The following is a 25,114-nucleotide window of genomic DNA, read 5'->3' as shown; positions in this document are numbered from 1 at the left end:
TATTATAACAGGTTTATTGGATATGAATTGTAGCATATTTATTGTTAACAAAGTTATAGGCATTGGAAAACCACTAAAGTTTCAACATGAACATAATAATAATAATAATAATAACAAAAAAGAAGTTTTCTCTAAAATAGTCTTTAACATAACTTTACAAGCAAACGATTTAATAGATCTTTTTTTTTTTTTTTTTTTTTTTTTTTTGTATTTCAAAAAGTAATGTAGAATTTGTTTATTTATCAAGCATAGAAAATAATTTATTTTAATTATACTGCCTTTTCTTATCCATTCATTCTTGCCAAGATATTAAGTCTTACTTCCTCTATTATATCCATTTACCTTCTTATTTCATCTACCTTATTAACATTGAATAACTATCGTATTTTTCGAAGACAATTATCTTATCTGATGAAAGCTTTTATCATATTCATATGATATAATAAATATGAATGAATGACCGACTAAGACTTATATTCATTTTTTCAAATGAATTTATGCGTCAATTTTTATTTTGTTTTATTTTTTTGACTCCCTGTTACACTCTCCTTTTTTTTTTTTAACTTTCCATTTCTTTGTCTGAACAATCTTTATGTATTTCACATCTGAATCGCGTAGTATACTATTTTCCACAGTCGCTATAAAGTTGTATATGATTAATGCTGAACAGTATTTAGGAAATTAAGGATGTACTGCACACAAGAAAAAAAAAATATTTACTTTGTGAGATTACAATTGATAACGACCAAGGATAAGTATATAGTTTGCGGCAAAAAAAACTTGCTGGCAACCTACATATGAATCCTGCCATATACCGGAGAAATATCTTAACTACTGACAGCAATAGCTGTACCAACTGAGATTGGGAAGCGGTCTTAGTCCTCCTATTGCTAATGAACATATGAACGCAAATGTCACACTAATTTCTTTCACTTTTCATTTTCCTCCATATTTACTTATAGTCTCCATATATTAAGGCATATTGACTTGTTATATTTGGCGAATGTGTTATTAACTGTTTTAGTTTTCAATGTGCTTTTGGTTTTTTTTAAAAAAAAGGAGAGGATAATAGGGGGTAAAAACTGACACGCAAATTCACTGGAAAAAACCAATAGTAGATATTAACTTCATAGCAAATTTTAACCACATCCTTTCTTATTTGTACCTTTGCTTTTGAAACCTATAATCCATATCGTAATGTTAACTGTCTTTAATAGCGTTGTATATTCCTACTATTATTTTTTTATCATTTGGATCATTGAGATCTTCGCAGTAATTGATGCTATTTTTAAGTCTGCAATTACTAACTTTATTAAAATATATTAAGTTTACTGAACATACTAAACAAATGCTAAAAAATAACAGATATAATAAAAAAATAATAATTGTGAGATATTAGAGCAGAAAGAAATCAGTTTTTTGCCTTTAACATTCACATATATTGATTAACAGAGTAAGCTACGAATTATAGATATCTAGAATTTTACAAAAGATAACAGCTGTTGTTAATTTAGATACAATTACTACAAAACAAGTCTATGTGTAAAGACTTTCAATTATTATATTATTGTTCTCTTGACAATATTCAGTATTCTTGGATCACAAAAAATAAATAAATAAATAATAGCAGTCTATTTGTACATAAATCCTTTCCTATTCTCAAACTATCTTTATTCTTCTAAAAGGAGTTTTTATATATTATTTCCATTTTTCTTGACCTAATCTAGAAGGAAATCATGCTGTAAACTTATTTAAAACTTAAATTAAGGGAAGGGGTTTTATCTAATTTCTTTTGACGATATAAAACTATGCATGTATATTATATTCGAACTTCCTCTTTCTTTCTTTCTTGAGTAAAATGAAATTATTTTGGTTGTCTATAGTAATATATATTGCCTTAATATCTGTCGCTAGAGCAATTCTGTTATGGCCCATACCTCAAAATATTCTATTAGGGGAAACAGAGCTTCAGCTTGATGTTTGTATTAATTTTATTGTCGTTTATTTCTTATTCAACTAATGAATACTAGGTTATTATTATTATTATTTAGACAAAATTTTACATTTCTGGTTCTGATAATAAGTATTTAAAGCATGCTATCAAACGTTATACACGAATTATAACCTATGAGAGATGGATTCCGGTAATACTAACGATCGCAATATTACTTTTATTATCATTTATTTATCTATTTGTTATCCATCTTATTTATAGGTTCAGAATTCTTTTGATATGAATCATGATTCAAATTCAAATATCTCAGATGCTACATTAAAATCGTTAGATATAATTCTGAAAGACGAACATAAAAAATTAGAATTTGGTGTAGATGAGTCCTACATATTAAATATACCTGTGAATCAAAGGAAAGCTACATTAAAAGCAAATACAGTATGGGGTGCTCTTCGTGGTCTTGAGACCTTTTCTCAATTGGTTCAATCTTACCCTAGTCGAAGTGATGATGGAGAGGAATCCATTATAGATTACGATGATGAGGAAGAAAATGATGACAATAAAAATAATGGATTTGAAGGTCTTTATATACCTAATGTACCTATCAAAATCAAGGATTCACCTAAATATACACATCGTGGACTAATGTTAGGTAAAAAAAAAAAAAAAAAAAAACTTTTCTTTTTATCATGATTTTGATTAGTTTATATTTAAAACTATAATAGATACATCAAGGAACTTTTTCCCAGTTAAGGATATTCTTCGTACTATAGATGCAATGGCTTTCAATAAAATGAATGTAAATAAATATATAACGAGAGTATATTCTCCTTAATAAGGAACTGTCTTTCCTATGTTGTAGGTTTTCCATTGGCATATAACTGATTCTCACAGTTTCCCATTAAAACTTAAAAGTGCTCCTGAATTTGCACATCAAGGCGCTTATGTATTGCAACAAAAAAGATTAACCTATTCTAAAAAGGATATTAAGCATATAATAAAATATGCATACAAGAGAGGTGTACGAGTAATTCCCGAAATTGACATGGTAATTATTCATACTTATCTATTTATATTCAATGTCTCAAGTATATATTATTTAGCCTGCACATACCGGATCATGGGCGTTATCTCATAAGGAGATCACGTAAGTTATTTTCATCTATATTACTTTAGATATATAAATCCTCTATTAAATTGAACAATATCTTGACTCGATACTCTTGGCTAATTCTCTTTTTTTTTTATTAGTACGTGTACAGGTATTCATTACCTTGATAAAAGTAATGAATGGGGTAATCGCCTTGCAGCTGAACCTGGTACCGGACAACTTAATCCAGTTCTTAATGAGACTTATGACCTAGTAGACAAAGTAATTACTGAGGTTGCTTCTTTATTTCTAGATAACTGGTATCATGGAGGAGGTGATGAGCCAGTATATAAATGCTGGGAACAGGATAAAAATGTTCGAAATTATATGAAGACTCACAATGTTACCGGAATCGATCTTCTTCATCTATTTTTACAAAAAGAATTGAATATTATTAAGAATTCAAAAAAGACGGCGATTTTGTGGGAAGGTATATTAAGAAATATGTATAAAATACGATTGATAATATTATATAATTAAACTTATAAATTCTAATAGATGCTGTTACCAATGATAATTTACCTATATCGAAAGATGTAATTTTACAGGTTTGGACTAACCCTGTACAAAATGCAATAAAGAAGGGTTATAAAGTAATTGCTTCTAATTATAATTTCTGGTATCTTGATTGTGGACATGGTGGATGGGGGTAAGCCCTAATTACTTTTTTAACTAAGGACGATTTTTTTTTAATACTAACTAAAATATACATATTTATAATAGTGGTAATGATACTAGCTACGATGAACAGGCTGCTCCAGAGATCCCAAAAGACGTTGTTCTTGCTTTAGACAAGAATAATGTAGCAGATAATTACAAGACTCAAAATTGGGGAGGAGCAGGAGGTGATTGGTGCAGGTAAGACAATAAAAGATAACAAATATTAATAAGTAGTCTTATATTTATGTATAATTTTTAGTCCTTTTAAGTCATGGCAAAGAATATATAGTTATGACATGACTTATAATCTTACTGAAAAGGAATCTAAAAATGTTTTAGGTGGAGAGGTAGCAATGTGGACAGAACAAGTAGATTCAACATCTCTGGACATCCGACTATGGTACATTTTTCTTATTCATTATTATATGATTTTATTATACTAATAATATTATTTTATTTATATTCAGGCCAAGAGCAGCAGCAGCAGCAGAGATAATGTGGTCTGGAAGATATGATAAAAAAAATAAAAAACGTGATATTGGTGATGCAATGCCAAGAATATTTGACTGGCGATTTAAGTTATTGAAACGAGGAATAAACACAGAGGCTCTGCAACCCTTATGGTGGTAAGTTATCTACTATGATTATATAAACAAACAAACCAACAAACAAATGATCTAATCTTAAACTTACATAGTGGACAAAACCCTCATATGTGTGATGCTACTTATCCTACTGCATTCTAAGTAATATAATAAAATAAACGAAATAACATATCATTTGTCCATTTTGCTTAATTTATTTACTTTTTAATACACAAAAAAAGTACATAAAGCACGACGATAAAGTTAGACTCTAAGAGTAAGCATATGATATACAGGTTTTTCAAAATGAATTCACGTATTTCATTTCATTTTATTTTTTTTAGCGTATTATAATTATATTTTTAGCGTATAAGAGATTTTTAATTAGCACATTTGAACTTTCAAAGTCGCACACTTGCAGAATCAAATATCACTTTTATTAATGATAATAAAGTATCGTACCCAACAATGAGACTCTGTATAATAATTTCTGTAACAGTATAATATACATTAATCAAGCTAAAAAAAATATTGTGTTATTATGTTTATCACCGCAAGTCTTGCTTACGACTAATTGAGCAAACTCAAGGGTCTTCATTGATACACGTTTCCAGCTGTCATGTACTACAGGCTGTTGTGAGTTTTTAAGCAAATGTTGGATGTTACAGAGGTTCTTGAAGTCATTAAGGGTTAGATTTGAGATATTATCAAGATTAGTTGGCATTTTTAATTCGAATAGTTCTGGCATAACATAAAACCTAATCACCAATTAAAGTAAAAAGGTAAAATGTTATTTTTTTTCCAATTGATTGAAAGTTTATGACTTGAGTACATCCATTTCCTTTGTCCACAACATCTTTAGAAAAATGCAATTGGCGATACAAGTCTAAATATAATGATCTAGTTTACTTTTTTTGACTCAATTAATTTAACTTCGCCAAATCCAATTTTGTTTCCAAGCATGGCTTGATATATTGTATAGAATATTGCATCAGGTCTTTTCTTTCGACTTGTCTTGTTTGTCTTTTCACGAGGGTCTACTTCGGGCCATTTTAATAAAGAATGATCCTTATTCACAAAAGTTGAAAGAAATGGTGCTATGTAGTTTACTTTTTTGCCAGTTTCGTTAACAGGCTTAATAAATTTGCCTGCTGGTAAATCCAGTGTCCTGTACATAATATGTTAGAAGACTATAATGAATTATACTAAATAAAATATATTTACATTTGCTTGTATGATTTAGTTATAACCTTTTCACGTTTAGTCATAAAGGTTCGATTTTCTTTTTCAAAGTTGAAAAAGGCATTTTTCATATCTTCTTTTGAAATGGATAGTATTTGTTTTAAGTGCAAAAGATAAGGAAAGAGAAAACAGAAAAAACAAGTCTGTGAAAACTTTGTATAGTTTATAAAAAGAAAAAATAATACAAACATTATACTCAAGAAAAATAGATGTATGTGTAAATATTGTCTGTGTAAATGTTGTCTGTGTAAATATCGTCTCCAAATAATCCTGCATGCAATAATATTTATTTTATCTTTTCTCTCCTTTAACTGTCGCTGTTATTAAAAATATACCCAATCATTATTTCTGGGGTAAGCAACGCGCTAATATTAATTCACAGTGAATACTCCAGCTATAACAATACCAATTATTTATGTGCTAATATTATCATCATCCTCTAAGATATTATTACATAACAATATTCAACATTATAGATGCATATATAAATAATTATATGAGTCATGATCCTATTGAAATCTTATTGTTACATAATACAATGTATATGCTTATTTTTAACAATAACTGTTATTAGAACTGAATGTAGAATGAATATTATGCTGTGAAGTACAATACAGTAATTTTTTTTTGAATAACCTCTTTATTATGTAATAAATGATGGTTTATTTATATTGACTTAGTTGTAAGGACGACTACAATCATAACAATATTGACTGGACAAAGTTTTTGATTTTGTTAAACATGTTCTGTGAGATATCAACGATACTGTTTTCAAAGAATTTTTGCTTTAAATAATTGTGAATATAAACAAGATATTTGAGCGAAAAGGCTTGAGCTGCTTGATCAGGGTATTGACCAGACTTCAGAACGAGTATATGGGACATAGAACTACATGGTAGGGAGTTTTGGGAACTATAAGTTAGACATACATGCTTACAGAATTAACTTATAATCTTACCATATCACATAAAATTGTTGCTCTATATACATAACATCGTTATTTTCATGCGCATCTTTAAGAGAATTATATGAACGTAGCTTGAATTTTTTAAAGAGCTTTGTATAGTTAACGTTATTAATTACTACTTGTTCATGATATGTACATTCAGCAGCGAAATTATGATTAATATCGAATAATTCGGCTTTCAGCATTTCTTGTTCTTCTTCTTCAATATTGCTGTTCTTCATATGATTTACTAGTCTTTTGATGCGTAGCAAGGAGCGAGGAAAATATCATATCATCCAACGGTTTTTTGTTTATAATAGCGTGAGGTGAGTTGCTGATTATTTGGTTATTATTTCCCGTTAGATTAAAGCATGATTGCGCTTGATTAGGTGATTTGTCCTTTATGCTCCTGGAATTTTCAATTAAATTACCAATTAAGCGCGATAATGCTGGTGTATTAGTTGAAATGGTATTTAAATCGCTTATATAGTTCATTTTATTGGGTTCAAAGTTATTATCTTTGTTGTTTTTATAAACCAAGTAATTTTCAAATTTCCAATTTTTGTCTGTCATCTTCTTGAAAAAGGACGAGACGTTTAAGTCTAAACCTACTTTGTTTTCTTTACAAGAGCTCATGCTGGTTAGAAAAAAAAAAGGGGTAAGAACGCATTTACGCTACGTTAATGATCCTAATACATGTGATAACTGTTGCGGGTCTCAAAAAAAATCTCCCTATTTCTTTTTTTAGATGGCCAGAAAAGGTGTAGGTTCCTCAAGTTTAAGTAATAAGTAATAAGGATGTACCATCTTCTACACCTGTACAGATTCATTTATGAACAATAATTATAGTGAAGACTCAAATATGTTCATTGATTTCATTAGCTAGATATTAAAATAAAAAAGAAGGCTTTATTTTATGAAAATAGAAATATTATAAAGATTTTATTAGTTTGATAATTTCTAAATGTTGGTATTTACTTCGAGTCTTTCCATACCCAATCAAATATCTCCAGAATCACTTTGGTTGACAGCCTATTCATGAGTTAGCGCATATTTCCACTCAACCAAAATCAATCAAAGAACTAGGAGACCTAGATCCTTGTGATCAACAAAAAGTATTATATTTTCGTTGGATCTTCCTCGTGCTTCGATATATTTACCTTTCCTAGCTTTCTTCCCCTGAAAACTATTGTTATTCAATATTAACCAAGTATGCGATCTACTGCTACCATTCATCTTTCCGTCTATGCACAGGCTCTTTACTATTAACGTGCTCTATCAGGTTGCGGATTCTCATTCTAAAGCCTATAGTCAGCTCCATTTCTTAATCATGTTTTACTTACAGTTTCTCATTTCGTGCCTATTCACTATTAATTGTTTTGGTTCTAAATTTTTTGCCAAAGTTGTTTTTATATCGGACACCGCCAATATATTTCGTTTGGTTCTCAATATGTTTTATGCTTTAGAATTGAAGTGCTTCTTATATTCATAAGCATGCTTATCCCTGGATTATCTCTCATCTTACCCCCTTTTCTATTTAGCTATTACACGCGGATCTACTACTGTCCATAATGATATTCTTTTCTTCAATTGTTTCTCTACTACAAACTTCTCTATGTCTATTGTACAACAGCTAACTCATCATTTTTGCCATTATATGCCTAACGTCACTCGTCCTTCTACTACACTTCTATGTATTCCCATTTCTCATTGGTGTTGCTTCTGGTCTCTCACACTTATTCATTACTATCTGACGCAATGTACTCTACCAATTAATACTCCGTAACGTTTTCAGCAAATTATCCCTTTTCTGCATAATGCAATCTGGATTTTTTTTTTCTTTTATAAATGAAGCTTTGTTTATTTACATCAATAGAGAAGTGGGACAAGAATTATTCAAAATAAAATTACAAAAGGTAAATTGATAGGTTAGAAGAAAAAGAATTAGACCGAAAACTAATGTGAAAAAAGATTTGATGAAGATTAGGAAATATAAGGAGGGAAGTTAAATGCTTATGGATATTTTGTGATACAGAAGCGATACAGTCTAAATTTGACTCTCCTCTTTGCACCATTTGATACTCCCTTCATTCTTTGCCTTCAAAAAAACATGATTTGATTGCGAATTATACACAAATTTTTATGGCCATCATCATCATTACTCATATTATTCACTATTATCACTCTTTAAATTTCTAGCATTTTTTAGTCTGTAGATTTTTAGGAATGGAGTAACATAGTTCAGTAAGAAAAAGTTTTTTTTTATAAGTCTGCTAGCCAAATTTACATCTTATTTTCATTTCATCTTTATAACTCTCGTCCTATTTACCGAATTATCATGACCAGTTTTACTGCCAAATTAAAATCAAATTCTTTGTCTTTATTTTAGTAAATCTTCACCGAATTTGCTGCGATAATTGTTATGATGCAACATACCAGAATTTATAACCCCTCTTAAATATAATATTAATTTATCCAATCAAAGATGTCTATGTTCCCTAAAAGTGAAATAAAAAGCTACGTCAGCTACTTTTATATTTACTCTTTTCCTTTAACTTTTTATTTGGCATTATTATAAGATAGAGCTTGACCGCAAGGTGACCAAGGTTCTGTTTGCTGAAGGATTTCAAAAGGCAAACAATTCGGTAGCTCTAATTAGTTAAGAATGACTTGATAGCTATCCTTGCTATGACCATGCCTTCTGTATTGTGGTGACTTTATGTTGTTGCTTTACACCTTGGGCGTCTTTCTTGCTAATATTGCTGTTCACATTTATACTAAATTTTAAAGTAAACAAATTTAAAAAATTTTAATTAATTTATTCTCTTAGATGTTGTTGTCCTAAGCTCTATTAAATTTATCATTTGATTGTCTCTACTTTTAATAATGTTTGTTAACCATTATTGGTTCCCATTTCAAGCTCTTTAAAAAATAAAATAAAGAAGAGCCATATTTTGATCACCTTCAATGACGCTTATGTTAGTCATTAAGAAAATGGAATTACTCCTTCATGGATTTATTTATTCAATCTCTAGAAGATGTGATTGACAATTTGTAATTGATAAGGCTATGCCCAAAACATTAGCATTTATTATTGACATAACTCCTTATAAAAAATAATTTGAGTATTATTTTACCCCATGTATTAAATACTAAAACGTTAACTGAATATTTATAAAACTACCATTTAGCACAATTAGCACTGTATCTAAACATATTGTTGCGCTTAGAGCTATTTTTTTTTATTTAAATGGTAGAATTTAGAGGAAAAACGCTGAAAGTTATTATTACAGCTTACATTTTAATATTTACATTAATTAGTAATTAGTTGTTTTGAACTCTTTTATTTACATTGCCTCTATTTTTTTTTTTAGCGAACATATAGGTTGAATATAATATATAAACTTGATTCCTTTGTCTCTTTTAAATTTTGTCAAAAAATTCCAGATGATGAATAAGTTAGTCTGAAGATTCTGACGCTGACTTTAAACGTTTAAATCGTTCAGCATCTTCCTGTTCTTTTTGCATTTCTTTTAATCGTTGCTTTGCTTCGGAAGCTGCAAGCATTTGATCTATAAATCTCGAACATCATTAACAAAAAAAAAAAAAATCGACATTTTGTTTTTTTATTGTTATATTTTCGAAAAAAAAAGCAATTAACTTACAATAATTACTTTTAATTAACAGAACTTCCATTCCTGCACCCAACGCGAAGCCAATACCGAAAATTTTTGCATAATATTTTGTTAAAGGAGTCATATTTGAATCTAAATAGTGAACTAAAGGAAACTGCTTCAAACAAGGGAGAGAGAGAGAATGGATTGTGTTTACTGTAAGAAGAAATAAATAATGAAAGATGATTTATTATCACCAAGAAAAAAAAAGAAATCCCCTGAACATAGTACAGGTTTCCAATAGCCTGAGATTGAAAGTAAGACAGTATATATAATCAGTAATTCATAATTTCAGATATTATATAAAGAAGTTGTTATTACAAATTACTCTAATTTTTTATCAGCTTTAATATTTAGTTCTTTTCGCTTAAAAAGGACCGACTGACAAGCTGCACTTTTTATATTCTTTTGCTGTTTTTGTGACTTTTGAAATTCCAAGAGAGTACTCCGGTATTTGACATAATCCTATGCAACTGTTCACAAAGTAGCATGTAATCTGCTATCTCTAAATGCCTGAAATTATTGATAACATCTTTTCCTTTCTTCTATATCAGATTCTAACACTCTAAGCATATATAAACTTCAAGATTATTTATTGATTTGTTCATTAGATAGTAATTTGAATAATCCTGCTAGAACTTGAACACATTTTTCAGCATAAAAGATCCGCCTTCATTACTGTCATAACTAGGATAAATATTCCTCGATTGGCTCTCCTCTTCAACCACTCATAAATTATGCCATAGCCCCATTTTCCTCTTTCTACTTACTTTCTCTTTTCCTTTTTTTATATATATGTATATAATAAAATCTTCAATACTATTTGTTTTAATAATATCAAATGTTTTGTGTAAATGAATACCTTTCTTAATGGGACATTAAGCACTAAGCTTCTTTCTTTTTTTATAATTTGTTCTAACAAACTCTCATTTAACTTTGTTTAACTAACTAGGATAATGCAATAGGTTTATGATGTTGTATACTCATGAATCAGGGTCTAAGAATAGTTTTAATAAAAAAAAACACTCCTTTTTTCCTTTTAATAAATTTATTTCCCCTTCTTTTTTTATTATTATTAAAAATAAATGGTTACTTTTAAGTTTAAAATTTTACGCTTGTATTTCAACATGATATGATTCATCAGTAGTATCCATATTACGAAGAGAGTCCGTTAGTTCCTCTAATCCTCTTTGCTTTTTACGTTCACTTCTTTCAATTGAGTCTATTATTTTACGGTATTTTTCAGTTTTTACAAATTTTGGAACAGAATCGGAAGCCATTAAACGACAAATATGCTCATTGACTCGATCAAATAATTTCAACATCATTCTTAAGCTTTGTGAAGCAGAGGAAGCAGTGATGACGATTGTAGGTTTGCCTTGACCAAGATAGGCAGGGATGACAGTTATTACAGAGTTTATAATTCTTGCCATTTCTTGACAAAGGGAATGCTCTACATTGAGTTCACAAGATGAACCCGGCGCTAAATAAGTTGACCAAATATCATAAACTTCTTCCATTAAATCCTTTTGATTCTGAGTGGGTAACGCTGGGCTTTGATTACGACATTTTCTTCGAAGTGTATTGTAATCTATCCAGAAATCCAAATTTTCTTCACAAAAGTTTGCTCTCAAGAAATCTTTGAAAGGTGAACGAAGTTTAGCATTTTCAAGTATGATTTTCAGTCGTGCTGAATTACTTTCTTTTGTATCAGCAGGTTGAGAATGATGATGATCAATAGCAATACTAGATGGACGATTAGAAGATAGAGTAGATTGACCTAGGTTGTTATCATTCCCTGATGCATCTTCATCATTTACTATTGTAGTTGTTGACTGTGTAATTAATAATGATTCAGGATCCTGTGAAAGTATCTCTTGTAAAGTTGCTTTTTCTTCTTCTTCTTCTTCTCCTTCTCCTCCTTCTTCTTCTATAATCGTGTTACTACGCGAACGCACTATTTCAGAGTGAGATTTCGATCGATCTGTAGATAATGTCTGACTCAAGGGTGGAAGGGAGATGGGTTGCTTTGGTGTCTCCAACACGACTTTTTTACCCTTTTCAGTAACGACAAACATAACCACCTTGGATACCTTGAAGGGTATACTTTGATGTTTCATATCTTGAAATTCTATCCAATTATATTTAATAAATTCTTGACCAATACTTTCAGCTTCTTCTCGACATGAAATAGTTGTATAATCCATAAGCCAGTCATAACACATTTGAGAAGAAAAGACAGTTCGCATCGTTTTAGCTGTTTTAACTTGAGTAGTACGATTTGATTTAGAGAGAGTAAGAAGATAATTTCCAAGAATTTGGACTCGTGAATCACCCATAGATGAAGCAGAAGACATAGCAAAGGGTGTACTCAATGAAGGAGAAGAAGAAGAAGTTGCTGAAGAGACTGAAGAGGTAGTAGATGAAGCAGGAGTACTACAAGGTTGTTGCCTGGATGATACAGACACTGAACTAGCATTACCCGAACTTGATAATTCACCATCAAGAGGTAAAGAAACCATCATAACACGAAAGATAACTGAAACTTGAGCTCTTGTTAATATCAATTGGTCATCATCAAGATTACGTTCTAAACGAACTAATTGAATTGCTTCCATATGACTAAAATGCTTTCGAAGTTCAGATATATTAACCTCTGTTCGTAAACAAAAATCTTGTAAAATACATAAACCCTTAGGAGTTAAATGCCAAATGCCTTTATCACGAAAGGTTCTATTTTGAGGATCTACTGCATTCTCCATTAATCGACAATTTTGAAAATGTTGACAAAGTGATTTTGCCATTTCTCGAGCCATATTAAAAGTTGTAGTTGTTGTGGTTCGTTGTTGACGAGAGGGATCATTAGGGTCTGGTGTACATACTGTATGAGAAAAGCGTAAGTTGCCTAAAGCTTGAATAGCATCTTCAGATGTAAATGTATTATAATAATTTCGAAATAAAGATCGATGCGTATCCAATGGTATTTGAACTATAAGTGCAGCAAATAAATCATGCAAATCCTACATATAAAAAGTAAATATTTATTTTTTTTTTTCAAGAGAAAGTAGTATTATTTCTAACCTTTAAAAAAGGACGACTATCTATTGTGAATTTCATCATAGATGTATATGCTTGTTGCGATATATTAGAATCCATTTTCTTTTTCTTGTTTCTAAAAGAATAGAAAAAGAAAAAAAAAAAAAAGCAAGAAGGGAACAGAATAAATAAAAGAAATTTAGAGTTTAAACAAAAAAAAAAAAAAAAAAAAAAAAAAAAAGGAGAAATAGAAGTCGTTACTATTTAATACAGTAAACATCATAATTGCCTGTGTATGTGCATACATACAGTGTTGTTTACCTGAATATAATATATGCATGCATGCAACCATAACAGTATCTCCTTAATTTCATTACTACTAAGTTTGGTAATATCCATACTTTAAAGGCTTCAACAAGCGATTTGATGTTTTTGGTATTTAACCATAACTGTTATCCATGTGATTCACACATTTTTTTTGTCAAAATATCTCCCTTCATATTGTTATACAAAAAAAAAACTACCCTCATTTTCGCTTCTGAGAACTTTTTATATATTTATGTATGTAAAGATAGAATTATTTATTAATAGGTAAAATATGTAATTATTTATATAGTTGGTCCAATAAGTAATTAGTTGCTTTCTCTAGATCTTGGTCATATCTGTCTAAGGCATCTAAGGCAGCTGCTGGATCAAAGCCCATATTAACTAACTCAGCAATATGACTTCCTTGAATAGTATCTAAATCATAGGCTAAGTTATTAGAAGGAGTTTGTTGAGCTTGATTCAACGAAGATGCTGGGGAGTGCTGATGAACACTGCTAGTATTTTGAGCTGAGGAATTATTATTACTACTTGTAGTATTTTCTGATTTTGATTTACTATTCTTTTTTGAGCTTTTCTTTTCTGCTTTTTTCTTCTTTTTCTCAGAATCATGTCCAGTGAAGTCAAATCCACCAAAGCTCTTTGCCCATGATACAATATTCTTCTTTTTCTTCTTTTTCTTATCAGTTTCGATATCCAGTTTATTTGTAGAAGAAGATTGAGAAGATTCTTCCTTCTTTAATGGAAGCTTTAAGTTTTCTTCAACTCCTCTAATTTCATTACCTACTCCTTTATTCTCACCCTTTGTTGTTGTTGTTGTTGGTGGTGGTGGTGTAGACACAGGCTCTACAGACGGTTGGGTAAAAGAATCTTCGAAGCTTTTCATAAACTGTTGATTTTGATTATTATTTGAAGAAACATGGAAGGCATTATCTAAATCCATTTGATGAGATGTACCAGAATCTACTACCGTCTGTTCGTTATCTACTTCAATTGTTGGCATTTGTGTAACACTAGATCCTTTTTCTTTCTTTGTTATTTCTTTAAATTTCGGATCAGAGAAATAAGTTTCAAATTCATCATTTTCTTTACTTTCAGTTTTGTTCTCAGTTGGGACATCATTTACCGGGTTGGATGCGGAAATTCCAACGATTGTAGGCATTGGTGTCCCAAAAACTCTATCAAAATCTTGTGGTTCTTCTATTTTAATATTGTTTTTTGACTGTGGTGGAGGTGCTGGTGGTTTCTTCGAGTAGGTTTTTACTGTAGCAGGAGACGATGTATTATGTACTTGTCTTGACTCAGGCGGAGGAGGTGGGGCAACACGATGTGTACTGCTATTAGTACTTAATGTAAAAGGATCTGATATTTCAGAGCTAGAAAGTGAAACCATAATAGGCTCATCATCTTCTTGTTGATATTTATTTTGGTCTTGATGATCAACTCCAAAAATGGCATCAAATGGATTAATTGCTTTATTCTTTCCTAATGGGAATGGTTGATTATATTCAACAGTTTCTGTTACACGAGGAGCTTCAAATTGGTTAGTTTGTGGTGGTATGATAGGATTATCTTCAATCTTTGTTTTATTGTTCTTTTCTTGCTCTTCAGGAATCTTGTCTAATTTTCTTTCGTTGATATTACTAATAACCTTATTTGGATGATCAATAATAACAAATTCATTTTCATCTGCAGAAGAAGGCTGAGTATTTTCTTGTTTTTGACTCATATCATATTCCTTATTCAGTTGTGTATTTTTAATAATGGAAGATGAAGATTCCACAGCATCAAAGAAATAATCATTATCTTCAGTTTCATCTGTTAATTCATTATCTTCGTTTGTTATATTATCGTGGATCCTACTTTTTTCCTTTGATAAATCATCAGTTTCACTTACTGATGAATCTTTAGCCTCCTATGTGAGTAGAATATTTGTTTAAAAACACATTCAATAATTTTGTTTTTCTTCTTTTCCGCTCTTTATGTATATCTACCTTAGCTTTAATAGATTGATGAATTTCATCACTCGTCATATCTTTTGTTTTTTCCAGAGGTTGTGAGTTCAACATTTCTTCTAGATCATTAACTTTAGCCTGCCTGTCAATTTCAATATTTTCTTCAACTATATTATTATCATCTGAAGATAAAGAAGCAGTTTCTGAGGTTTTAATCTCATCATCTGTCTTTTCATCAAATATAGCCTTAGGGTTTGAGTTTATACTTTTAATATCTTCCTGCTCTACTTGTTTCGTTAATTTATTTTCTTTTTGAAGTTGGCTATAGTCCTTGTTTGCTTCAGAATTTTCTTCTATTACAGCTTTATTTTCAGGCTGTTTTTCTTCCTCAGGTTTATGAGTTTTTTCTATCTGACATGTGCTTTTTTCTTCCTCATCTTTTTCTTGCTCCTTTTCAACAAACTTAGATTCCTCCTCTTTATACGCGGCTTCTTTTTCTTTATTTTCCTCTTCAAATTTCTTATGCTCTTCTTCTAAATAAATAGATTCTTCATCTGCTTTATGAGTAATTTCTTTGTCTTCAGGTTTTGATACTTCTTCTTCAGTTTTACGAGTTTCCTCAGCAAGTCTAACTTCTTCAGTTTTGCGAGCTTCTTCAGCGAGTCTAGCTTCCTCAGCAAGTCTAGCTTCCTCAGCAAGTCTGGCTTCCTCTGCGAGTCTAGCTTCTTCTACAAGTCGAGCTTCTTCAGCAAGTCTAGCTTCTTCTGCTTTACGAGCTTCCTCAGCAAGTCTAGCTTCTTCTGCTTTACGAGCTTCTTCAGCAAGTCTAGCTTCTTCAGCAAGTCGAGCTTCTTCAGCAAGTCTAGCTTCTTCAGCAAGTCTAGCTTCTTCAGCGAGTCTAGCTTCCTCAGCAAGTCGAGCTTCCTCAGCAAGTCTGGCTTCCTCTGCGAGTCTAGCTTCTTCTGCTTTACGGGCTTCTTCTGCTTTACGAGCTTCTTCTGCGAGTCTAGCTTCTTCGGCAAGTCTAGCTTCTTCAGCTTTACGAGCTTCTTCAGCAAGTCTGGCTTCCTCTTCTTGTCTCTTTTTCAATTCAGCAGCTTTCTTCTCTTCTTTAGCCTTACGACGAGCAGCAGCAGCAGCCTGCTTCTTTTGACGAATAATATGCAATTCGTCTAACTCCCTATTTAATTGCATCGATTCCATTTGAATATTATGAATCGTACGGCGTATATTCTCATTCTCTAATTGATTATCTTTTAATTCCTGATGAGCCCGAGCTAATTGATCTTGTACTACCTTTGACTGTGCCTCGACTGTTGTTAACTCTAATCGAACCGCATTCCACCCAGGCTCCTCTTGTTGAAGTTTTTCTTTTAATTCTTTTAGAGTAGTTTGCTTAGCTACCTCTATCTGTTGAAGAAGAGTTTTAACTTGCTCTTCTAAATCTCGCCTTTTTTCCTGCCATGTTTGTAATATCTGTTCAGCAGCCTGACATTGTGTTTTAATACTTGATGTATCCTCGCGTGTTGTATTGATTTGATTTTGAAGAAGATTCACCTGATTTGTCATTTCTGTCAATTGCTCATTATTGCTAAAATCACCCAATAAATCTTCATTTATGTTCACAAAACAAAAGAGTATATATTAAGATAGGAAGGTTGTGGGGGGGGGAGGGGAGGGAGGAGGGAAAAATATGTGTGTATAATATATATACATATATACATATTTACAATAAAATGTGAGACTCCTAATATAAAAAACGCATCTATTTTTTCTTACCTTGAGTTATATTTAATGATTGAGAGCCCAAGTTACCTGTTATATTAGGGCTTATTATAGATGTGCCTGTCATTGAAGATAATAGCGGTGTGGATGGTGGTAATAAAGATGCAGGTAAAATAGGAGGCAATGGTTCGCCTTTTGTCAATCGTTGGCGAATTAAATGCATTGCAATAGCAAACTCATTTGAATTGAATGCACCACGTTTACTAATATCAGCCAAATCACAAATATGAGCTAGCTCAGATGCAGGTAATTTAGAGTTTCTGAAAAACTCCATTGCATCATTACTCTGTATGATACCCGATTGTGTTCTATCCAATTTAGTAAAATAGGTGTCATATTGTGCCTTTTCTACTGCTGTAATATCCCACTTTATTGCTGCTTTATCAGTAGAAGAAGAGGCGAACGCAATGCTACCTATTTCATCGATTTTTTGAGATTTTGGCGGTGAAAGAGATGATGTATGGATAGGTTTAGGGGATGATACCAACACACTTTGGTTCATATTATCGGATATTGCTGAATAATAAACGTCTGAAGGTAAAATAGAAGGTAAAGTGGTCATAGATTTATCCATAAGCTTTGCAATATAATGCATAGCGATAATAAATTCTGTTTCATCCAAATACCCATTTTTATGTATATCGGCCAAGTTCCTATAATATACACAAAATGTTTAGCATAGGAGGCTTTGTCCTCTTTCTATCGTTATTCTAGCAATACCATATTTGTGCTAATTGATCAAATGGTAACCGTGACTTGGCAAACAGATTTTTAGCTGTTTCAGCAGTAATACCATTTGCTGTAGGTTTTTGAGCATGATAAAGAGACTGATACTTCTTCTTTTCGTTGGATGTAATGACAGATATGCTAGAAGATGAAATAGTAGAGTTGGCAGAAATAGAATTCATGCTATTATTTGTTAAATTTCTTGCCTGGACGCCTTTAAAATTAGGTACTGGTGTAACTTTATACATAACAGAATTTAGTTTGGTATTGAAGTACATGTATTTTTTTTTTTCATTACCAGTAGAAAATAAAGGCTCAGTTGCTTTAATATTATTTTGAGCGCATGAAATAAGCTTAAGTGCAATAGCAAACGTATCTTCAGTAAGATAACCGAGGTTTTTTTCGTCAGCAGTTTCCCAAATCTTGATTAAAAAAAAAAAAGGGAAAAGTAAGTTAGGTTTTATTTGCAAAGTCGAGTTAAGACTTTTAGGATACTTGCTTGAGATAAAATATCATTCGAAAGTCCTGAATTAGCAAAAAATTGAACGGCTTCCATACCACTAACTATACCAGGTTGACTTTTTGAAGCTAATTGAAAACATTGTTTATAGTAATTAACCTCTTGTGGTGTTAATTTGGACTCCCAAGAGGTCATTTTGTTTTTTATTTTATTTTTTTCTAAATAATTAAAAAAAAAGAAAAAAAAAGTGTTGTAAATAAAATTCTAAAAAAAGAAATATATAGACAGGCCTTTTCCAATCATTTTTAGTTTTTTTTTTGTATGCATTATTATTATTATTATTATTTTTTTTTTTTTTTTTTTTTTTTTTTTTTTTTTTTTAATTATTTAGAAAAAATAAAATGCCAAATGCAGTCAAAATAATATGCTTAGTGTTAACCTTTCATTTTATTATACGACCTATTATAAGAACTTGGAATTGGAGAGAAGGTATAAAAGATTTAACTTTTATTTAAAATGATTAAAGATTAATTCTGCTTGTTTATTAAATAGATGAATTTAAACTTTTTGAACTTTCGGAAGAAATGAAAAATAACAATACAGACTTTTATACATGGTTAGGCATAGAGGTATTTAATATATATATATATATATATAATGTAAATATATACATAATACATTTCTTGTTTCTCTTCCTTATATGCCCATAGCCTACAGCAACTTTAGCAGATATCAGTAAGGCACATAGACAACTTGTAATGAAATTACAGTAAGTAACAGTAAATTACATTTAAAATAAATGAAATTTTAATGACATAATTTATTTTACATAGCCCAGAAACATCAAAAGAGATGGGTGCAGAAGAGAAATTTGAAATCACTAATCATGTCGCCTATTTTCTACGTTCATCAACATTACGCCCTTTATATGATTCAATATTATTAGAAAACCATGGCAAAGCACCTTGTTGGAAAGGATTCTATTATCTGTATACCCGTCATAAATTATCATGCATGGTTTTACTGTCAATTATAACTTTGAGCGTACTAGAGTATATCAAATCCTATGATAATTATTTGACAGAAAAATTAGCAATAGAAGAGTTTATAAAGAATGCAAATTTAATGGCACAGAAGATATCCGACAAAAGACAAATAAATAATAGTAACGAGACACATAAAAGTTTTATTGATTTGGGAGATCGTACTATTGAATGTGAAATTACAGCTGAAAAAGAAATCTTTATATTTAACGAAAAAAAAGAAAAGATACCTTTATCTACGTCTAACTTATTGAAGAAGCCTAGTATACTTCATATTTCTTTATTTCGATACGCTAGAAAACTTTTTAATCGTAAACAATATTAATATATATAAAGTCTAATAATAAAGATAAAATTCAAATGGCTGATTTCGATAATGACTTGTTTCCCTTCATCCAACAATAGATTAAAGTAGGGATGCTGATTAATTTTATACATTTTGTAAATTTTACCATTATAAAAAGTATTGAATCTTGCAATAATACAAAAAAAAAAAAAAAAAAAAGTGTTTATCAAAAGGGGGGGTTTAATGTATAAAACAAAGAAATTTAGCATGTAGAACAAATATATAAAAGAGGGAATTATTACCAAGAAGAACAAACCAATGCTATTTTGGACTCCAGAGTGAGTTGCTCCTGACACATCCATTCTTTAGCAATAAATTATATGTTTCTCCTTTTTTTATTTTATTTATTTTTTATTTATTTTTATTTATTTATTTTTATTTATATTTTTATTTATATTTATATTTATATTTTATTATTCTTATTCTTATTTTTATTTTTTCTTCTTTCTTTTAATTATTTCAAAGCATAAAATATCATGAACTTAGTTAACGGAAATAAAAGTAATACTTTATATATTGAAACAGGACCTGATGATTATTATTACAGTTTACAACGTTATTCAACGCTTTATAGAATACTTTTGGCGCGACCTTATTTCACAGAAATCAAGTTTAACACTTGGAATCGAATCGACTTGAAACTAGTTAATGAGCTTGGCTTGACCTTAACAGGCGATGAAAAGAAACATTGTAGAATGGAAATAGATTGTCAATTATTAGCTGAAAAAGAAGGAACAGTCCAGCTGTCAAAAGAATGTTCTATCACGTGTCGTCCAATACAACACGATGCTTGGGAATTTACTAATGCTTCAGACATTGCAGGTTTCCATCATGATACATATGGTAACTTTGAATATATGATAACTATTCAGGATGAAGGTCTAGCGTTATCACCACAAATTACACCAACAAAATATTATATCCAGATTCATCCTGTATACCATCCTCAACAAACAATTAAAGCACTTCCTTTGATTATCGGCCCTTTCACTATTACTGAAACAACTCCATCCATGACTACTTTTTTAACTGAAAATATTGACAAAGAATGGAAAGAGCCTAAAACTTCACTAAATATATTTCATGGATATTGTCTACAAGATAATTCATTCTTGATTGTAAAAGAGGATTGGAATATGGGTACGCCTGGTAAAATGTGGGATTCTGCTCTTGTATTATCGCAATTATTTTGTGATAAGATCAATGCTGATCCAAACTATTTAAATGGTTGTCGATTATTAGATCTTAGCGCAGGGTAAATACATATATATGTATATGTATACGTATATATATGTTACGATATATGTAAATGTGCATACATATATTTATATAATCCTTGTGTTAACATGTATATAATTGACTTTTTTTTTAGAACTGGATGCGTAGGATTATTAATTGCGTCAATGTATAAAATTAAGCAAAAAGAAAAAAAAAAGATAAAAATACCCAAAATTACAATGACAGATTTGGAAGAGGCATTAGAAATAATTTATGAAAATCGAGCGTATAACCATTTAGAAAGATATACAGAGATAAAAGTATTAAAATGGGGAGAATATAATGATGTACAAAAAGTATTAAAAGATGGAGCTATTAATACAATTATTGCATCCGATATTCTTTATGACCCAGCTTCATTTCCAAAATTGGTACAGACTTTAGATTGGCTTAGTAGTGAACAAACAGACATTTATTTAGGATATAAACGGCGCGGACTTGATCCTCAAATAGAACAAAGCTTTTTTAATATTTGCTCGGAAAAGTTTTATATCAAATTATTAGAGAAATCTTCTTCAAGAAGCCAAAGGGGATGGATCCTGAGTGAATTTTCAGATATATGTCAAGACACGGGTGTAAATATATACCAACTTACTCGTAAATAACACATAGAAATAGACATAGAAATAAACATTTAAAAAAAAAAAAAAAAAAAAACCACTAAACTGAACAGAGTTACACAGACACAACATAGCCTTATCATGTTGTATTTTAATGATAACATAATTGCTGTTATATTTCTTCTGATTCTACTAACTGGATCAAATAGTAGCAAACATTCCTATTAAGCATAACTAAAACAGAAATAAGTGCATTTAAAAAAAGAAAGAAAGTTTATTATACAAAAGAGTACTTTGACCCAAAAAAAAAAAAAAATAAGTGGAGTTTGAATAAACAGTAATCAGATAATATGGCAGTTATTCTATAGGCTATTTTTTTTTTCTTTTTTTTTTTTTTTTTTTTTTTTTTTTTTTTTTTTTTTTTTTTCGAAAAAATAAAAAGGATAAGAATGAATTCAACAAAAGTAAATTCACCTTCTAATGAACTTGGGACAGCCCAAAAAGAGGATTGTTTACCTTGTCGTTTAAGTGGTGGTGCAGTTGGTTTAGGTGTTGGCTACTTTTCATTACGTAAAGCTATGCAACTTCAAAGAGCAGCAGGTAATTCAAATAAAGCAGTTGCTTTAGGTGTTACAGGTGTTAGTAAGTAACAAGAATATAACATAATATACACTTATATTTATTAACTCCCTTTCTAGTGTTTGCTTCTGCTGGATTATATCGTCTATTTTTGTATTAAAATAATAATAAAACAAAAAGAAAACAAAAAAAAAGAAAAGATGTCTCATTTTTTATTTAAGCACGCGTTAATTATTTACTCTTTTTGTTCTTTCTTTTTCTACTAGAAGTTGTATTCTTTTTACTTCCAGTAACCTTTTTAGTGTCCTCTTTTGTTTCACTATCTTCTTCTCCTTCTTCCTCTAATTCAATCTCCTCGTTATTATTTGATTCGGTAATAGTAGTGGTTGTCGTAATCACCACTTCTTCCTCCTCCTCAATAATAACTTCAGTCGTCTTTGATTGTTTTCCCTCTTTCTTCTTCTTTTCATCATCTTCATCTTCTGATGTATATGCAAATAAATCTTTTAATTCGCCACGAATAGCGGCAGTCATCAAAGCAGACAAGATACAAGCAGGACTTAAATATAATAATGCAGGTTGAGCAGCCTTAAAGAAATGCATCACTGTCATTGTTAAAGCTAATCCAAGAATATAAGCCGTCAAATTAGCCTTAAAATAGGGTTTTGGGAAATGAGTGGATCTGAATGAGCCAGTAGGATTACGTTTCCATGACATATGACGATCAAATCGAAGACAGAGAGCAACAAAAATACCAGGAATCACGATATCACCTAAACCAAGCATCGTAAACCGTCCTTCCCCTGCCTTATTCATGATAAATTCAATAATATCTCTAGGCCATAAAAGCTTGATAGGTGCATCAAAATTGGTTGCCACTGATACCATCACAGGTGTATAAAAGACCCAAAAGATATCATAAAAGAAGAGTCCAGTTAATAAAATTATACCTGTCCTGAAGGAGTCTAATGAAATAAGCTGAATTGCGTTTATAGAAAGAGAAAGTCCGAAAATGTTGGATGCAATCCAATTCTTTGTATAACTGTAATATACTGTCAATAAAATAGAAGCTAACAAAAGATAACCATGAATGACTGTAAAACTGATATGGGAAATATCTACAAGTATTCATTAGTACATGTCAATCTATTCTATTTTATGAATCCTACTTTACTCTTTGTTCTTTTAGAAAGTGTAACTTTATATTTAGCAACATGCTTTAATATACTCATGGGCATAATGGCTTTAGCCATCATAAGGAAGGTCTTGGTTATAGCCATGCATCCCGTAATGGAAATATAGAGGGTCATCACGTAATTAATATATTCTTTATCTAAATATCGAAAAGCGAGATACAAACCAAAGAGAACAATGGAACCAATAATAGGGAAAAGATAAGCATCACCACTAGATAAGCTTTCAATAGTTGGTTCATCTTCATCATCCGAATCTTCTAAAGGATTCTCTTCTGATTTCTTTAGTTTTGGTGCATTAGAAGGTCGTTTCATAGTTTTAATAGTACTAAGTGAACCTGAATAGATAGGTATAACTGCCATTGTTAAAATAGCACCATATGCTATGTATAAACCAAGTTCTTTTGTACTTGATTCCATGTTTGTTTACTTTAAAAGAAAAACAAAAAAAAAAAAAGGAAAAAGAAAAAAAAAAGAGAGAGTTTTATACTTTTTTTTTTTTTTAAAGGAGTTGATGTTGTTAGTCTTAAAATTTAACGTTCTCAAATATTATTGGCTTGTATTACTAAATGAAGGACTTATATGTACCCCCACTCATTATTTATATTGTAGCCTGTAAAATTTATTTACGTATTATTATAATCATTTCAAGTCAATAGTTCATATAAAAGGAGAATATAAACAATCAATTGAATCTTAATACACGTAATAATAACCAAGATAGCTAAATTTATTAGAGATATAATTAAAATGATAATGGATACTTGTATAGTACGAAAGAAGTTTTTTTTTTTTTTTTTTTTTTTTTTTTTTTTTTTTTTTGTTTTTTCATAAAATATAAGAAAAAATAAGCATTTCTACAAATATGTAAAGAGAAAAAAAAATATTTCAAGATAAATATGCAAGTAATAATTCAACAGTATATGCCTTCGTTATAATGATGTAACAGTTGAATTATAGAAAAAATGCTTCCTAATTAATATACCGATATCATGTATATTCGTTGATATATAGGCCTGGTAATGATAGAGTGTACAGTAGACTTTGCAAGCTATTATAATGCTTTTCTTTTCTTTTTATAGTGTTCTGCTGTATATACAGAGTAGCATAGCCTTGTGTGTATGTGTGAGTTTACTGTTATTACAAGTCTAGTTAATACAGTACATGTATACTATTACGTAAATAAATTTAATAACAATTACTTTTAACTTCATATAAGCATCATAAATAGTTATATGTATATAAAAGACACGTTCGAGTACATACTATATACATCTAAAGAACCTTTTAACTCCTCAATAATATTAGAGGGAACAATATAATCACTGGCTGTAGATCTTTATTTCTCCTTTTGGTGTCACGTAGATAATAATAATAATAATAATAAAGCCCCATAAAACATATAATGTAAAATCTAATATCAGTACGTATTCCATGTATTTATTTATTAACACTATCAGAAGAAATACAAGGTTTAAAGTCTTTTATTCTTTAAATATATTTATCAGGGGTCATATACACAGGGGAAGCAACAACAAAGCTTATTTGAGAAAAAAAAATCCTGTGCTCTTTGAGTTAAACTTTTTCAATATAGGATATGTAAAAAAAATTACTGAACA

General features: G+C 30.3%; 11 protein-coding genes across 11 annotated transcripts; 6 read left to right on the top strand and 5 right to left on the bottom strand.

Moving 5' to 3' along the window:
• Positions 1-1,853: 1,853 nt before the first annotated feature.
• On the top strand, positions 1,854-4,524 carry BX663DRAFT_512972 (glycoside hydrolase superfamily). The gene is made up of 12 exons (XM_051528074.1): positions 1,854-1,978; positions 2,052-2,144; positions 2,216-2,606; positions 2,680-2,753; positions 2,817-3,002; positions 3,058-3,101; positions 3,206-3,534; positions 3,603-3,753; positions 3,828-3,962; positions 4,024-4,164; positions 4,232-4,390; positions 4,462-4,524. The coding sequence occupies exons 1-12, from the start codon at positions 1,859-1,861 to the stop codon at positions 4,508-4,510; spliced, it is 1,872 nt and encodes a 623-aa protein (XP_051381923.1). The 5' UTR covers positions 1,854-1,858; the 3' UTR covers positions 4,511-4,524.
• A 495-nt stretch (positions 4,525-5,019) lies between these two features.
• On the bottom strand, positions 5,020-5,827 carry BX663DRAFT_93699 (uncharacterized protein). The gene is made up of 2 exons (XM_051532356.1): positions 5,573-5,827; positions 5,020-5,516 (listed from the first exon to the last, which is right to left on the bottom strand). Exons 1-2 carry the CDS (start codon positions 5,779-5,781, stop codon positions 5,249-5,251), a joined length of 477 nt encoding a protein of 158 aa, XP_051381922.1. The 5' UTR covers positions 5,782-5,827; the 3' UTR covers positions 5,020-5,248.
• Positions 5,828-7,776: 1,949 nt separating this feature from the next.
• BX663DRAFT_512966 (uncharacterized protein) lies at positions 7,777-8,224 on the top strand. Its single transcript, XM_051528073.1, has one exon. The coding sequence runs from the start codon at positions 7,783-7,785 to the stop codon at positions 8,026-8,028; it is 246 nt and encodes an 81-aa protein (XP_051381921.1). The 5' UTR covers positions 7,777-7,782; the 3' UTR covers positions 8,029-8,224.
• A 1,771-nt stretch (positions 8,225-9,995) lies between these two features.
• On the bottom strand, positions 9,996-10,295 carry BX663DRAFT_552836 (uncharacterized protein; the record flags this gene model as incomplete). The annotated part of the gene is made up of 2 exons (XM_051531400.1): positions 9,996-10,108; positions 10,202-10,295. 2 exons carry the CDS (start codon positions 10,293-10,295, stop codon positions 9,996-9,998), a joined length of 207 nt encoding a protein of 68 aa, XP_051381920.1.
• Positions 10,296-11,319: 1,024 nt separating this feature from the next.
• Positions 11,320-13,645, bottom strand: BX663DRAFT_487208 (regulator of G protein signaling domain-containing protein; the record flags this gene model as incomplete). The annotated part of the gene is made up of 2 exons (XM_051524728.1): positions 11,320-13,230; positions 13,568-13,645. 2 exons carry the CDS (start codon positions 13,643-13,645, stop codon positions 11,320-11,322), a joined length of 1,989 nt encoding a protein of 662 aa, XP_051381919.1.
• Positions 13,646-13,850: 205 nt separating this feature from the next.
• BX663DRAFT_487207 (uncharacterized protein) lies at positions 13,851-18,691 on the bottom strand (the record flags this gene model as incomplete). Its single annotated transcript, XM_051524727.1, has 6 exons — positions 13,851-15,485; positions 15,565-17,135; positions 17,305-17,963; positions 18,031-18,274; positions 18,335-18,458; positions 18,521-18,691. 6 exons carry the CDS (start codon positions 18,689-18,691, stop codon positions 13,851-13,853), a joined length of 4,404 nt encoding a protein of 1,467 aa, XP_051381918.1.
• Positions 18,692-18,867: 176 nt separating this feature from the next.
• Positions 18,868-20,034, top strand: BX663DRAFT_512940 (uncharacterized protein). Its single transcript, XM_051528072.1, has 4 exons — positions 18,868-18,985; positions 19,049-19,125; positions 19,207-19,265; positions 19,330-20,034. Exons 1-4 carry the CDS (start codon positions 18,898-18,900, stop codon positions 19,862-19,864), a joined length of 759 nt encoding a protein of 252 aa, XP_051381917.1. The 5' UTR covers positions 18,868-18,897; the 3' UTR covers positions 19,865-20,034.
• Positions 20,035-20,223: 189 nt separating this feature from the next.
• BX663DRAFT_512935 (uncharacterized protein) lies at positions 20,224-21,355 on the top strand. The gene has a single exon (XM_051528071.1). It carries the CDS (start codon positions 20,362-20,364, stop codon positions 21,142-21,144), a length of 783 nt encoding a protein of 260 aa, XP_051381916.1. The 5' UTR covers positions 20,224-20,361; the 3' UTR covers positions 21,145-21,355.
• BX663DRAFT_512934 (nicotinamide N-methyltransferase-like protein) lies at positions 21,333-21,820 on the top strand (the record flags this gene model as incomplete). Its single annotated transcript, XM_051528070.1, has 1 exon — positions 21,333-21,820. A coding segment is annotated over exon 1 (290 nt), but the record flags the coding sequence as incomplete, so codon positions are not given.
• A 345-nt stretch (positions 21,821-22,165) lies between these two features.
• On the top strand, positions 22,166-22,562 carry BX663DRAFT_512932 (uncharacterized protein). The gene is made up of 2 exons (XM_051528069.1): positions 22,166-22,365; positions 22,422-22,562. The coding sequence occupies exons 1-2, from the start codon at positions 22,173-22,175 to the stop codon at positions 22,460-22,462; spliced, it is 234 nt and encodes a 77-aa protein (XP_051381914.1). The 5' UTR covers positions 22,166-22,172; the 3' UTR covers positions 22,463-22,562.
• On the bottom strand, positions 22,534-23,915 carry BX663DRAFT_436470 (signal peptide peptidase-domain-containing protein; the record flags this gene model as incomplete). The annotated part of the gene is made up of 2 exons (XM_051523184.1): positions 22,534-23,420; positions 23,477-23,915. 2 exons carry the CDS (start codon positions 23,913-23,915, stop codon positions 22,534-22,536), a joined length of 1,326 nt encoding a protein of 441 aa, XP_051381913.1.
• Between the last annotated feature and the right edge of the window lie 1,199 nt (positions 23,916-25,114).

Source organism: Cokeromyces recurvatus (assembly GCF_025118155.1).
Source record: "Cokeromyces recurvatus strain NRRL 2243 chromosome Unknown BX663scaffold_16, whole genome shotgun sequence".
Classification (NCBI taxonomy): Eukaryota; Fungi; Mucoromycota; class Mucoromycetes; order Mucorales; family Mucoraceae; genus Cokeromyces; species Cokeromyces recurvatus.
The sequence above is the reverse complement of the archived record's forward strand: the minus strand, read 5'-3'. Positions and strand labels throughout refer to the sequence as shown.